General features: G+C 40.9%; 2 protein-coding genes across 2 annotated transcripts in view; both read right to left on the bottom strand.

Annotated features, from left to right (window-relative positions):
- The window catches only part of PLBD1 (phospholipase B domain containing 1), a 37,869-nt gene extending 35,719 nt beyond the window's left edge, over nucleotides 1–2,150 (bottom strand). Inside the window, exon 1 of the mRNA XM_032207410.1 lies at nucleotides 2,072–2,150. Coding sequence (XP_032063301.1) covers nucleotides 2,072–2,150 — 79 coding nt within the window. The remainder of the gene's footprint in view (nucleotides 1–2,071) is intronic.
- A 3,526-nt stretch (nucleotides 2,151–5,676) lies between these two features.
- Nucleotides 5,677–13,956, bottom strand: part of GUCY2C (guanylate cyclase 2C) — a 42,862-nt gene continuing 34,582 nt past the window's right edge. Inside the window, exons 20-27 of the mRNA XM_032204663.1 lie at nucleotides 13,497–13,588; nucleotides 11,882–12,040; nucleotides 9,840–10,032; nucleotides 9,331–9,505; nucleotides 8,277–8,375; nucleotides 7,624–7,718; nucleotides 6,910–6,986; nucleotides 5,677–5,851 (exon numbers count right to left, since the gene is read on the bottom strand). Coding sequence (XP_032060554.1) covers nucleotides 5,677–5,851; nucleotides 6,910–6,986; nucleotides 7,624–7,718; nucleotides 8,277–8,375; nucleotides 9,331–9,505; nucleotides 9,840–10,032; nucleotides 11,882–12,040; nucleotides 13,497–13,588 — 1,065 coding nt within the window. The remainder of the gene's footprint in view (nucleotides 5,852–6,909; nucleotides 6,987–7,623; nucleotides 7,719–8,276; nucleotides 8,376–9,330; nucleotides 9,506–9,839; nucleotides 10,033–11,881; nucleotides 12,041–13,496; nucleotides 13,589–13,956) is intronic.

Below are 13,956 nucleotides of genomic sequence, written 5' to 3'. Positions count from 1 at the left end.
GAGTATACTTAATGGTAAAACCCAGCTGATACAGAAAGCTTGCCAAAAGAATTGTAGGTCTCCAGTGTGCATCATGCACAGAGGAAACAAAAACAATACTTTCACAAGTAGCTTCAGTGAACTCTTAGTCCCTGAAGTAATTTTTACCAGAGAATATTCCCCAGAAACACAGTTTCCAAACTGTATAATGAAGAATCTCTTCAAGGAGTTCAAAATACTAAAGAACAATGAATGAAGGTGGGAGGAGAAAGAGACTGATAGTTCAATGCTGAAGGCCAAATTTATTCTATTAAGTAGCCTAAAGGCATTTCAATTTACTACTTCATAGTCTTCTACCTGTATATCAATGGTGTGAGGAATCAGCCAAGTATTAGCTGAAACTACTTCATATCCTACGTTTCCTTTTAATTCCTTTGCACGCTTCATAGTTGACCCTTCCTTCAGTCCTGCTAATGCAGTAATTAAAGTTTTTGCCAATTCAAGTAAGGTTTGAAAAGCAGGTCTCCAAGACGAGATAGGATTGCCCACAAAATGAGGTGCTTGTAATACTTTGGATGTGTTAAACCAGCTGCTACCTAATTTTATCTTGTTCTGTGGCAATTATTAAGCTAACTAGGAATTTCCTAGAAGACAAGCAGTGAATCCAGCCCTTAAGAGCTGCAGAATTCATTAAAAGCAGAGAGATATGCCACTGCTGAGATTTGCTCCCCAACAACCCTACCCTTGCAATCAATACCAGCGGTATCCAGAATTCTCCGTTGGGCATTGTGCTCTGAACGCTGCTGTCGCCAACCTTTACTGATCCCCCACAGGCAGCTTTGCTTTCATATACTCCACACTTGTTCAGCATTTCTTAAATTCCCTCCTTTAGCAATCCTTTTCCCTATCCTTCCAGGTGCTGGGTAACCCATTAAATGCGCTTTGAAATTAGAAAAACCAAAAATCTTCATACATCCCTGCCACTTCTTTTCTAGCACAGTTACGTACCACAGCATGTGTCCATAGCCAGAGTGTTTCTCAAAACCCAGGCAGAAACTCCATTTTTAAGCAAGAAGCCAAGTTTCTATGGAAGACTATAAAGATCAGCAACATGTGCCATTGTGCCATTTACCAAACTCTGTCTGCATCAAAATTTGGCTCTGGACTGATAGGATTTACAAGAATAAAGCTCAAAGATCAGGAGGCAGAAAGAGTATGGCATTCCAAGGAAGCTCAGAATTGTTGTGAAAGTTTCAGTCATTGGATTAAGAAGTTTAATTGCAGCCTTATAACTTTGGCTTAATATATATATTATATATGTATATGATTTTAAAGACTGGAGAGCATAAAAATAGCATGGAAGTGGTGTTTCTACCATAGAAAACAATGTCAGATTTTTAAACCTTAACCAGACCCTGGCAAATTAATTACTGTAGTGGTAGCACAAGTCTCTCTGGTTGGAAAACACCAGCTCACGCGTAGGTACGAGTTCTGAAACTAACAAAACAAACTGCCGGCAGCCCCAGCCAGCACCAGCCACATCCCAAGCGGCTCCCGTGCGAGCATCCCGCACCGCCGCGGAGCACGGCTGCCAGCCCGAGGCTCTCTCCCATCCGTCGAGCTCACTTTAACTTCCCTCGCCCATTCCGGGACGAGGTTTTGGGAGCCCACGTGAGGAAGCCTGACACCTAGGAGGTGCCGCCGGCACGCCTGCCCCGGCCGGCAGGGGCTGGCCGTGCTCCAGCAGCCCCTGCCCGTCGCCTGCAGCCCCCTCCCCGGCCCGCAGGGCCCCTCCGCGGGCTGCGGGGGCTCAGCTCCTGCTCTCCCAAGGGGCGACGACCCCCCGCAGCCGCCTCGCACCTTTTTCTAAGGGGTCACAGAGTGTGTATGCGGGGGTCCCTCACTCTCGGAGCCAGCCCGGGAGGAGCCCGAGGCGGGGCGCGGAGCCCGGCGGTTCCCCCCGTTTCTCGCCGCGCTGCCCCCTCCGGAGCCACGGCACAGCCCCGGGCCGAGCTCCGCTGAAGGGACAGCTCCCCCCCGGCTGCCCGGCACCTTCAGGGCCCGGAGCAGCCCCGCCGTCTCCCCACCTCACCTGCTCGGCCCCCCGCGGCCGCCCACAGGAGGACGAGCCCCCAGCAGCAGCAGCACACGCCGCCGCCGAGCCGGGCCATGCCGCCACCGCCCCGCGTCTCCTCTAGGCACCGGGAGGCGGCGGCGGGACTTTAAGAAGTTCCCTCGCCCAGGGCAGGTCCCGACGCTGCCCCCGCCTCCTCCGGCGCCCGCCCCGGCGCCCCGTGCTGGGGTTGGCCCTGCGGGGGCGAGGGCTGACCCCGAGCCGGTCGCCCCTTGCGGCTCCGGGCTGTGCCGTGGGGTCGCGCCCGGCACCGCGCTTCCCGGCCAAGGTCTCGCCGCGGTGGCTTGGGGGCTGCGGGGGCCGTTGGGGCCGGGTCGGCCGCCTGCCCCCCGCCCAACCTCCCTGGCTGTGTTTCAGGCCCCGGAGGTTAGGTTCGGTGAGGGCCGAGGCACACACCGGCCTCGAGGGGCACCGGGCTCGCTCCGACGGCTTAACCTCCGGGGTTTGCTCCGGTGAGGCCCCGGGAGTGAGGTGGTGTTCGTCAAACCACACACTTGACGAAGAGGAGAAGCAACTTCTCGCCTTCATGGGCCAAACCGCTGCGTGTTTCTGAGCAGAGGAAGGATCCGAATCCTTGGTTTGACGGCCATGGACCGCTCACTTCCCTTGTGGTCCTTCCCTGCCCCACTGGCTCAGATTGTTTCTGGAAACTTCCCCAGTGTTACTCTACCGCTGTCATAAAAGTGCCACTTTTAGGACTTTGTATTCTGGTAATTGTTTAAGATAGTTAAAATTTGATACTGGTGGCCTGTAATAGCCTCAAATTAGAGAGGTCGCATGCCCAGCAGTTTGGGCCAAATAGCAACTCTTGGCCTCAAGCCCTGGACGAGAGGAGTAAAACACCATCGGCTGCAGGAACCATTCTATACCCATCACTGTTCAGGGGCACTTTTCAGTAAGAGAAAAGGATGAAACTGAATTCCTTGGGTAGGATTACAACAGGAAAAATAAAAGATTTTTTTTTTCAAAAGTTCTCTGTGTACAAGAGGTAAACAGCGCTGGAAACTGGCGGCACATGTGAACTAGGATAAAAAGCACAAATATACAATGCTAAAACAAGAGGTGTGTACGGATGTATGGGAAAAATGAAATGGAGACAAGAGGGGAGTCTGATCAAAGCTGCAAAACTCTTGATGTGTATTTTGAAAAATACACTTCCAACTGCTCCCAGCCCAGGGACTCACAGATTGATTATTTATTGATTGATTTGTGAGGTAAGTTCAAATGAGCAGGTGATGATGCTGGCAAAATCCTTTCCACTTGGAGAGCAAAATTACATCTCAGGCAAGATTTTTTGATATAATGTTTCACTGCTTAAAAAAAAAAAAAAAAAAAAAAAAAAAAAAAAAAAAAAGAATGACAGGGACTTTGGTGACAGATTTCTAATGAAGAGGGCACTTTGATCTAACATTTAATATCAAGATGCAATAATAAGACATTGAATATAAGACAGATTCAAGCCAGAAACCAGGTGCAATTTAAAGAGGGTAGTAAAAATGATTTTGTTGTGATTTATGGGTAACAGAAATGTACAGGGACAGAAGCAAGTAGAAAAGAACCGTGTCAGAAAATTGGTCGATCAACTCAGTGTTAAAGTTATTATTTATCTTCAAGGAATTATATGAAATTTATAATTTGAAGCATAGAGGAAAGAAGGGCTGCTGAAAACTAACGACTGTCAAAATTTATTGTTGTAGTGTCAGCAGCCATTTGCTGAATAATTTTTATCTTGGGAGTGTCAAGGATGAAACCCATACAACTCCTCTTTAAAAACAGACTTCAGTCATTTCAAAGAACAAAGCAACTCTGCTTAATGTAGTAGGAGTGGGCTTCCTCAGGCTCAGAGGGTCCAACACTTGTCACTGCCATTATAACTATGTTTGCTGAGTGTATCAGATGCAGAAACCAGAATAGTCTAGTGGTGCCAAGTATCGCTGCAGAGCAGCAGTCACACCAAAGAATGCAGACATGGAGACGAAGCTTGTTGAGTGGCAGCTTGGGCCAGGAAATAGCAGACGTGCTGACTTCATGCTTTGCTACTGTACTGATACTCTTTTCAGTACGTATCAGTTTTAGAATACCAGTCATTTTTTCTATCCTCATCCCAATGAATGCTTCCATTAGGACACAGACAGGAGCAGTAATGGTATGTTATTAGTGCCAGTCCAAGTTTAAGATTGCTTACATAAAATCTGAAACCTGTAGCTGTTGGTTACATGCTGTCTGCTATTTCATTCTCCTGCTATTTCTGGAATTTACATTCATCAGGCAATATTACGAGCCCTACAGCATAACCTGGTTGAATTTTATAACCTGTGTATGTACACTTACGTTGTTTTGTTGGGTTTTATTTTTGGAGTGTTTTAATTTTGTGTGTGTGTTTGCTCAAAGTCAATTTAAGTCAACAAAGAAAAAACGCAGACAACTAGCTTGCTCTTTTTTGACTATTTTAAGATTGTTTACTTGGACAAACATGATGTTCAAAACCATAGAAGAATGAATTTGAATAACAAATTACGCAGCAAAGTTTATGGTTTGAATATTGACCAGTGCTTGACAACTGTGAAAGAAGTAACTCTTCTTTGAAAGCTACCAGTACACAAAAGCATTCTGCAAAACTTTTGCTCACTAGTTGTTATTTATTCATGTGAATGCTGGTTTTCTTTTACATGTGTCTGCTGTTCTTTAGTTGCTTTTTAAATCTGATTATTAATATAAATGCCATGGTGTGAGTTAATGAGTGAGTCATCTCAGTAAAATGTGAGTTCTGTCTGGTCATGAAATTTCATCCAAAAGTTGAATTGAAAGTTTCTGAGGTTTAAAAAATACAGATAAGTTTATTTTCTTCATTTCTGTTGCACTTCTGGTTTGAGGGCAGAAGCAGAAGTGGAGGGAAGATATGAAAGAGTCTGTTTTTGCAAGATTTCTCGTTTCATTTTGTAGGCCCAAGACATTCAGATAAATTTTAGAAACCATACAAATTCTGGAGTTATCTTCCAAGGTGAATAATACAAATGCTATCTCCTGAGCAAAGACAACTCAGTTAAACAAAATATGGAAGACCCGGGGGAAAACTACAGAAGAAGCAAAAAGGCAAATATCCAGGACTTAGACATGATATGTTTAATGTTATTTTCAAATATATTACAGCAAATCTTTCTTCAAATAAAAATGACAAATTAAATACAACATTTAAAAATCATGACAAATTAAGACTTGGCTATGAATATTTTCATAAGTGGATTATTGAACAGGCTATCACATTTAAAACACAAACCAGAACAATAAACCATCTTCAGGACTTGTGTAAGTATTTTCATTTCTCTCAAATCAGACTGTATGTGTCCTTCTTGAGTCATCTGACAATTTGGACATCACAGTGAAGAGAGGTTTGACGTACTGCTAGATGTACTATCACCTTTGAGTGGTAGAAAGTATGCCTGAAAAGGTATTTTCTTTCCTCTCCAGCTGAGAATATAAACTGAGAATATAAGCCTCCAGCCTTTACATGAAGTACTCAAGAGAGTTGCTGCAGCTTTTTGAGTCATACTACATGTCCAGTTTTAAATATATGTCATAGAATTCTCTGTGCTGGCCAGTTGAAGGTATTCCAGGGTACCTGTTCGGTAGCTTGCTACCCGTGAGATTGGCCGTGTCTTGAACCCTTCTGTTTCTCTTTTCTTAAGAATATTGGTTATCATCTCAGCTAAGTCATCTTTTAACCGCTGCTGGTTCTCCCTGAAAGCAATGGGATGAAAAAAAAAGTCACTGATTTGCATGTTTTTAGTGATCCTCAGATCTCAAATGTTTTTCAAACATTTCTATCCCACTTTTATCTTCGTGTTATCACACACGACTGATACAATGTGTAGGCAGAATCCAGGTTTTGGATTTGGGAATATAACTCAGGAATTACATGTAATTTTTCCAGATAGTATGGGTTACTGTCTTTGCAGAGGGGATTTGTGGCAGTGTCATTATCTTATAGTGTATCGTTGTCAATGAAAATCCAGATAGTATAGATTACTGTCTTTGCATGAAAAGAAAAACATAAATTAGATTCACTCTCAATCAAAGTAGATTCTATTTTTCAACACCATTACTGGTACCAGTACTGCCACTGTTCAGTTTCAGGTGGTCTTCAGTAACAGAGTTGCCACGTTTTCATAAATTTCTGCAGTGTGCCTGGCTTTTACTTTAATACTCTACATATGAGAATTTTAAGGGGCAATTTTGTGAGTCACAGCCTATATGAGGAAGTGAAAACAAAAACATTACTGAGTGCAGTGATCCTGCTTAAGAGGTATTTTTTTCAGCAGTTGAATTCCAGAACTGCCAATTCAATCATTCTGATAGTCTCAACTGATCATTTTAATTCAGGAAAGTCCTGAGATTACAAAAGAGATGTACCATAGAAATAGGCATGACTGTTTCCTGCTTAGCCCAGAGACAAACACTTGTATTTTGCAATTAAAAAAAAAAAAAAGTTCACGAGATTCTGTAGTATATTAAAATTTTGATTGTTTCTGTTTTGCAAATGTCTTGAGCAAACCTTTATCTTTCTCTTAGCCATCTCTTTTCCCTTAGGTAGGAAATAAATAGGAATAAATGGGCAGAAAATTTTATCTCTGCAATGGATTCATCCATTAACATATAATGTTAAGCCTTCTAACTACTGAAGGCTAGCTGAGTGTTATTAAAAACAAAAAGCAACAAGTGCCAGGGAAGAACAGTTAAGCCTAAAGTGCAAAGGCTGGGAATTTCTTTTCCCTTGTCATATGTAAGGACCATCTTACACAGAAGGAGGTGTTGGGAGATTATATTCCTTGTCCTCGGTACCCGTCAACCAGTAGGTATTCTCAGTTCCTCTGCCCTAAACAGGTATGACAAAGAAAAGAAAGCACAATTTAGGGATTAGACTGCAATTTCCTGTAGTTCATTTACTTAAATAATTCTGTATTGCACACTGTTGTGTTTGCCTTTGCTTGTTTTCAGTAAATGATGCTCACAGCAAAGGATTAAAAATCAGACGTAGGAAGAAGAATAACGGGTGAGATGCAGCTGCACTCCATGCACCCTGTTCCATGACCTGAAACCATGGGAGAGATGAGCTGTGCTACCTGCCATTAGCTCCCAAGTACACATATCTGCGTGGTTACACAGACTGAAATAAATAGATAGGTAGGCAGTCAGATATCAGAGCAAGAGCAAATTAGCTATAGATTCAGCTTCTTTTCCACCAGACTGATTCACTATTACCATCACTCTATAATTCTCTGATATAAATAGTATGTTTAATTTATTCTCCACACCTTTACATTACTTTATTTACAAGTTGGGCAGCTCTTCATTGCTTGCATTGTCTCTACAGAAGTGTCTTCAACAACTAGAGATTATGATACCAATTGATCTGTAATCCTTGTTTTCCCAGCTGTTAAGTAGCAGGGTACTCTCAGCTATATACTTTTATAGTGTTCCTCTTCTCTCTGCATGCATATGGTAAAGGTTACCTTCAAGTATGTTTCTCCTCTCATTTCATACTTGAATCGGCAGTCTGTTCTTTTCAGGATGGCAACTGTGGAACCACTTACATGTATCCTTAAAGCTAAAAATTAAATAGACAGTGAAAGTTCAACCTGAAAATGTGTTTCTAGTGTTTAGATACCAAAAGGGAAAAAGAATAATTGAAAGGTATCCTATAAAGGGAATAGCTTCTGAAGACACTGGGCAGAAGGAAGACAAACCGGCTCTTGGCACAGTTCCCTAATGGCATAGTTGAAGAAGTAGTTGCTTCAACTTAATATATGCAGTTGGCATATTTACACAACAAAGCTGTAATACAATTCTAGGTTGAACTAAAATCCAAAATTCATACAGTAAAATTAAATCCTAAATACATCAGTAGCATATCTTCCAGAGGAACTTAGACAGCAAAAAACAGCCTATGTACTCCCTGTTACCAGGGCTGGAACAGGAACAAGGAACAATTCTTCATTGCTCAACAGGACAGTGAAACAATTGGTAATCAGAACAAATAGGGCTTCATCTTTAAAACATCTGTGAGCTGATAACAAATTGTTCTGAGCTGAAAACAGACACTTCAGTCACAAACTAACCAATAGCCTTTGGTCCTGTTACCCAACAGATAAACCTAAATCCTTACGCAAGCCAGTGGATTCCATCCGTGAAGCTGTGTTCACAGTATCTCCAAACAAGCAGTAACGAGGCATTTTTATTCCTACCACACCAGCTGCACATGGACCTAGGAGTGGGATGCAGAGAATAAAAAAAGGTTGGTCAAGATGCTATTTACTTGAAAGATGTCTCTCCCTTTTGCAAAGCACTGCTGGAGCAATGTGTTCCTCACCGATGGCAATGCTTCCTACCACTAAAGTATCTGACCATCTCCCATTCCTCTTCAAACCCAGCCTAGCTGTATTTAGCTTGCAGAATCCAGTAAGAACATAAGGAGGATGCTGCTGCACAGTATTAATTGTATTTAAACACAATTTCTGTGCAGGAAAAAATACAGATACTGTCAGTTTTGGAAGCAAGAGGAAAAGAGAAAAAGCATTATTATGGAGGGGATTCATATTGGTGCCTCAAGGGGTATCCTAGTGCCCCAGTAGCTTTCATTCATATGTTGCTCCCCTGGCAGCTGGTGTTCACGTTATTGTTGAAAGAAGCAAAAATGAAAAGATAAATTTTCCCCAAATCCTTGGGCTTGTTGAGCTATCTGCAGTTCCCCTTTGAGGAAAAAAAAAAAAAAAGAAAAAACAAAAAATTACGGATTAATTAAAACACAGATTTCCACATGGACTCAGTCAGAAGTTCTGTCTCCAAAATCATAAGACACAGGCCTGTGTTTTGTGGCCAGACAAGCATATCTGGCCATGTCTGATCTCCGCTTTGGTCAGGGAGGAACAATCTTCAAAGGCTTACAATTGACTTAATCAAACCAGGAACAATGGCAGTTGCTTTTCCTAGCTACTGATTTAAACTATGAATGGATATGGGCTATTGCACTATAGGGGAGCAAACTAGCGGCTTATTTACTTTTTTTACTCTTCCCCCCGGGAACATTATTTTCAACCTGATTCTTCACGAGGAGAGCAGTTGCTTATGATGTGCTACCACAACTTCCATAGATGTCTATTCTATTAAGTTCAAAAGCAAGGAGACTATGTTGTCATTGTTGAGCTAGCACCACTGTGTACCAGAGTGAATTCCAATGCGAATCCAAACAGGCAGACCAGGCAGATGTCGCAGCTCAAAGGATCCCATGAAGCTAAGGATGTCCAGAGCCATCATGGAGATGTCAACTGCATGACGGTTGCCATTTCTCTTTGGTAAACCACTCACCACCATGTAAGCATCACCAATGGTCTCTACCTGTGAAAACACAATTAGAAGTCACAACCTGCAGACATAGCAAAACGCATATTTAGTTGAGAGCAGAAAGTTTTTATCAGATCCTCTTGTTCATGATTAAACATGTCTTCCTTAGCCAGCAGAATTGTTTAATTTAAGGTAGCTGACACCTTTTTGGTATATGAATGCTTATAACTGTACACAGCATTTAAATTAAGGAATTTGTGACCAGCTGGTATATAAAGTTTGCTATACATGTAAGCTGGCACACGAGCATACTGAAATTGGTAATCTTGGCCTGTTTGATTTCTCTGTCCTCTGGTTGTTAACTGAGCAAAAGTGAGGAGCTAATCACCTTGTAAACATCATGATGGTCAAGAATGTGGTCAAAGTTCTTGTAGATATCATTCAGCATATCTACCACCTCCATAGGGGTGCTGTATTTGCAGAGTGTGGTGAAGCCAACAATGTCACTGAAGTAGATAGTGACTTCTTCAAATAGCTCTGGCTCTACCAGACCAGTCTCCTTCAAAGATTTTACTACTGGCCTGTGGAAATAGAGAATGCAGGAAGACAGATGAATACTCTGTGTTTAACATTAAAGGTATTTTCTCACGCAACTCAACCACATCATAGCTTTCTGGGTAGGAAACATCAAATAGCATGCTGAAAACTTCTACTGTAATAGCATTTTAGATGTCCATAATGACTTTCAGCCAGGGACCTCAAAGCACTTACTAATATTAGTTAATTACAAAATCCAAATGTGCTAAGATCATAGCGATGAGGAAACTGAGACACAAGCAACTGAGCTTCTTGGCTAAGTTCAGAAATTAGGAAGTTGTGTCAAATTTAAAACTGAAATTCAGAAACTGCAGACTTGTAGCCCCACATTCCACCTGCACTTTTGTTCCCAGTAAGTAAGAACAGACATCTTTTTTTCCGTTTCCCCAATGCAGAAGTAATTGCAACCTGATAATTACATCAACTCATCCCGATTTCAGATGAGATATCATAGTCTGATAATTTTATGGAACAAAAATTCAATACCATGACAGTCAATATCTGTTCAGAGAGACTTGTATTTTCTTGCATTTCTAACTCCAGGAAAATACTTGTTCCTACTGAGATATTAAAAGACAATAACTGAAAGAGACCCATAAAATATAGGTATTGCACAATGCTGTATTTCACATACAATGAAGATTGTAATAGAGTGGTGAGAACAACAAAGAGTGGAAGGAAACGGGTTCCTTGTCTCTCAGCTTGCACAGACAAATCATTTCAAATTTTCCCCAAAACTGGATTGAACAGACTCTGTCTTTTCAGATGAGTCACAAAATCAATACCCTCACAAGATAAATACCCTTGAAACAAGCAATGAAGTACCATGATAGTTTTAGTATTCTTAATGTATGCTATACCAAAATTACTGGGATTACCAATATTACAATATCAATAATACTTGTCCTATACCATGCTTACAATGATGAATTTACAATAATTATGTAAAATTAAGTTTTCAATATTTCAAAATACTGTGAAGTTGTTGAACAGATCAATACACTGATAAAATGAGAAGGACTCATTTAGTCATTCTTACTCAAAAAAAAAAAAAAAAAAACTTCTTCAGTGTTTCTAACATTCAAGTAGGACATGTAATTTTATGGGTTAGGGTGGTACACACAAACATGAAAGCGTTCATCTGTTGTGATAAAATGTTAGCAAAACATATCTGACACTATTAACACTAAGAAGAAGTGAATAAAAATGTCCTCACCATAGTTTCATCCTTTTCTAGGCAAATACATTTTATGGATGACCAAAGATACTTTACACTGGCTTCCTAACTGAGATGTTTTTCTTCCTTGGCTTTGATCATTACACTATAATTGTACATCAGATCAAGTTTATCTAAGATCCTACTTTTTTTCTTTCCTTTTTTTTTTTTTTTATTTTAATTAAGGCATCAAATCAGTAAATCTTTTTAACTCTAAGCACATGCCGAATGGAATTGGAGCCTCAGGCAGGGAGGTTGCCAAACTATGCTCCAATGACCTATATGGAAAATCAGACCAGGAAGCAAAGTCTATAGAAAGCCTGTGATTCTGTCCAAGCAAAGAAAGTCATGTTTTTCCTGTAGCTACACACTGTCCTCAAATGAGCAGTACAGAGAGACAGAAGAGGTACTGTGAGAATTGATGGCAACTCCTGAATTTGGCATTTTGTCTGTAAAGTGGGAAGAATTAGGACAGATTAGGACAGATTAGACAGTAGCATTTCATTCTCTAAATTGAAGAAATATAAGATTAATATTAATCCTAACCTTCACTCTCCAAGAATCAGGTGATATATTTAAATAAAACGCCAGTGAAAATCCTGCTGGCCAATACTAACCTTGGAAGTAACATGAAATTAAGCCTGTCCGCTCTGTCTCGCTCTGCTTTGTATAGCTCTGTCCTCTCCTCCACGAGGTGCTCCAGGTTCCGGGAATACATCTGTAGACGCCGGATCAGGGTATCCATGTAGCTTTCATTGGTCTGGCCATGGTAGTTACTGGAAATAACAGAAATGCACAGGAGCCAACAAGAAGGGATGATGGAAGTATATTGTTGAAGCAGGCAAGAAATGACCAGTAGAAAACTCCAGTGTTTAACTTCCATGTAGTCAGAATGCAAAGTGCTTAAAGCACATCATTCTTTTTCTTGCTTGGAGAGCTTATGTTTATGAATCAAAAGTCTGTGGTCCATGCTTGTCACTGCTGCTAATTCTTAAAGCGCCTTCAAATCACTTCACCCTGCTAATACTGTCAAGTCCAGGTTATCCTGGGTAATACATGAACATTCATTTGTAAAAAGTAACTAGCAAGTTCAGATCCCCAAGAGGAAGCTAAAGAAGATGGGTAGAAAACTGCATGTAATATTTAAATGGGGACTTTAGCCAGAAGAATTAAGACAATTTTGGGGTAAGTCTGTAAAAGACAAAATAATTCAATGGAACAATTAGCAGCCCATAAGTTAGTGTTGCTCACGAGATTTTGCAGACTCCAGCCATAAACTTAAGCTCAAACTGGAAACAGAGGTAGGGTAACATGAGCTAGTCATAACTCCTGTTTGTCTGAGTAGTCTGAAATTAGATGGAGCCAGGCTGGAAGACTCAGATTAGTGCTCTGTCTAACTGGACTTTAAAGCCACTCTTACTTTAGCTAAGTCTTTATGTCAGGGACACACTATCATGCATGACCCTTCATGAGGTGGACTCCTTGTTCTCCCCATGTAAAATGACATAGTGTGATTACTGTTAGTGTTGGTTAATACAGAGAACTTTAAAAACTGAGGAGTAATTTCCCAAGAGAAGTGATTAAAAGTTCACTGTTTGGACATCTAAATAATCAATTCAGGCTAAACTCTTAGGAACAAGGCAACAGTGGCCAGGTGAAAGGTCTGTATAACTTCATAGTGTTTATTCAGGTATAGCCCTTATTATCCCACAACTTTATACCTACAAAACTCTGTAATTAACTCTTCTAATGAGGTACAACCCAACACTTTTAGTCAGCTTAATTTGGGACCATCTGAACTCATTTATGGCACAACCCAGCTCATCCAAACTTTCTAATCATCATCCAAACATTTATGTGCCTTCGTTTCCCGAAACTTGGACAACATGACTCACTATGCAACTCTTGACTAGAGACAGGGGGTGAATTACTTGAATGTCTTGAATCTCTAATTATCCAGCTTGCAACTTTCACAATGTACCAATTTGAGGTATGGCGATCATCTCACCCTCACTCAGCTAATACATGCATAGATGCACATGTACACATATGTACATATGCATATGCACGTGTTCCCCTAATTTTCTGGCAAGGAGTAAGTCTAAGTGAAGACACTCATTTTTTCTACTGATTGAACCATATTCACATCAGCTTACACACTTAAAAGTACAAGCTTTCTAACGCCCAGAAGGAGTTTGGAGCATCTTGAAAAATGGAGCCTCTGATGCTCACCTGAATATTTTAGCCAGAATACTCTCAATTTTCTTAAAGTCAGGTCTTTTCTCTGGATCTTCTTCCCAGCAGCTCTTGACCAGTGTATATACCTTCAAACAAAAATTTAAGGAAGTCCAACTGAGTAGTGGGTATACAAGGATAATGGTGCTAAACAGCACTAGATCATTAGGGAATTTCCAGTTACTCTTGACTAGCAACATATTGAAATGTATGACTAACTGTTATGAATCTATGAGTAGGACATCTTAAACTTATGCAGGCATCTTAAACTTAACTCTGTAGTGTCTAGTGACATGCTCTTCACTTGAAATTTCAATACATAAATGAAAGGCAAATAACTAGATCCTGTCTTGCAACTCATGGCAGGTATGGCTACTGACACGGAGGTAAATGCTGTGGTAATTATATCTCCAATACCCTGAGTTTGGGATTTTTCTGAAACTGGTGATTCAGCCAA

This window comes from Aythya fuligula, chromosome 1 (genome assembly GCF_009819795.1).
Source record: "Aythya fuligula isolate bAytFul2 chromosome 1, bAytFul2.pri, whole genome shotgun sequence".
Classification (NCBI taxonomy): domain Eukaryota; kingdom Metazoa; phylum Chordata; class Aves; order Anseriformes; family Anatidae; genus Aythya; species Aythya fuligula.
This window is presented reverse-complemented; position numbering and strand designations above follow the sequence as displayed.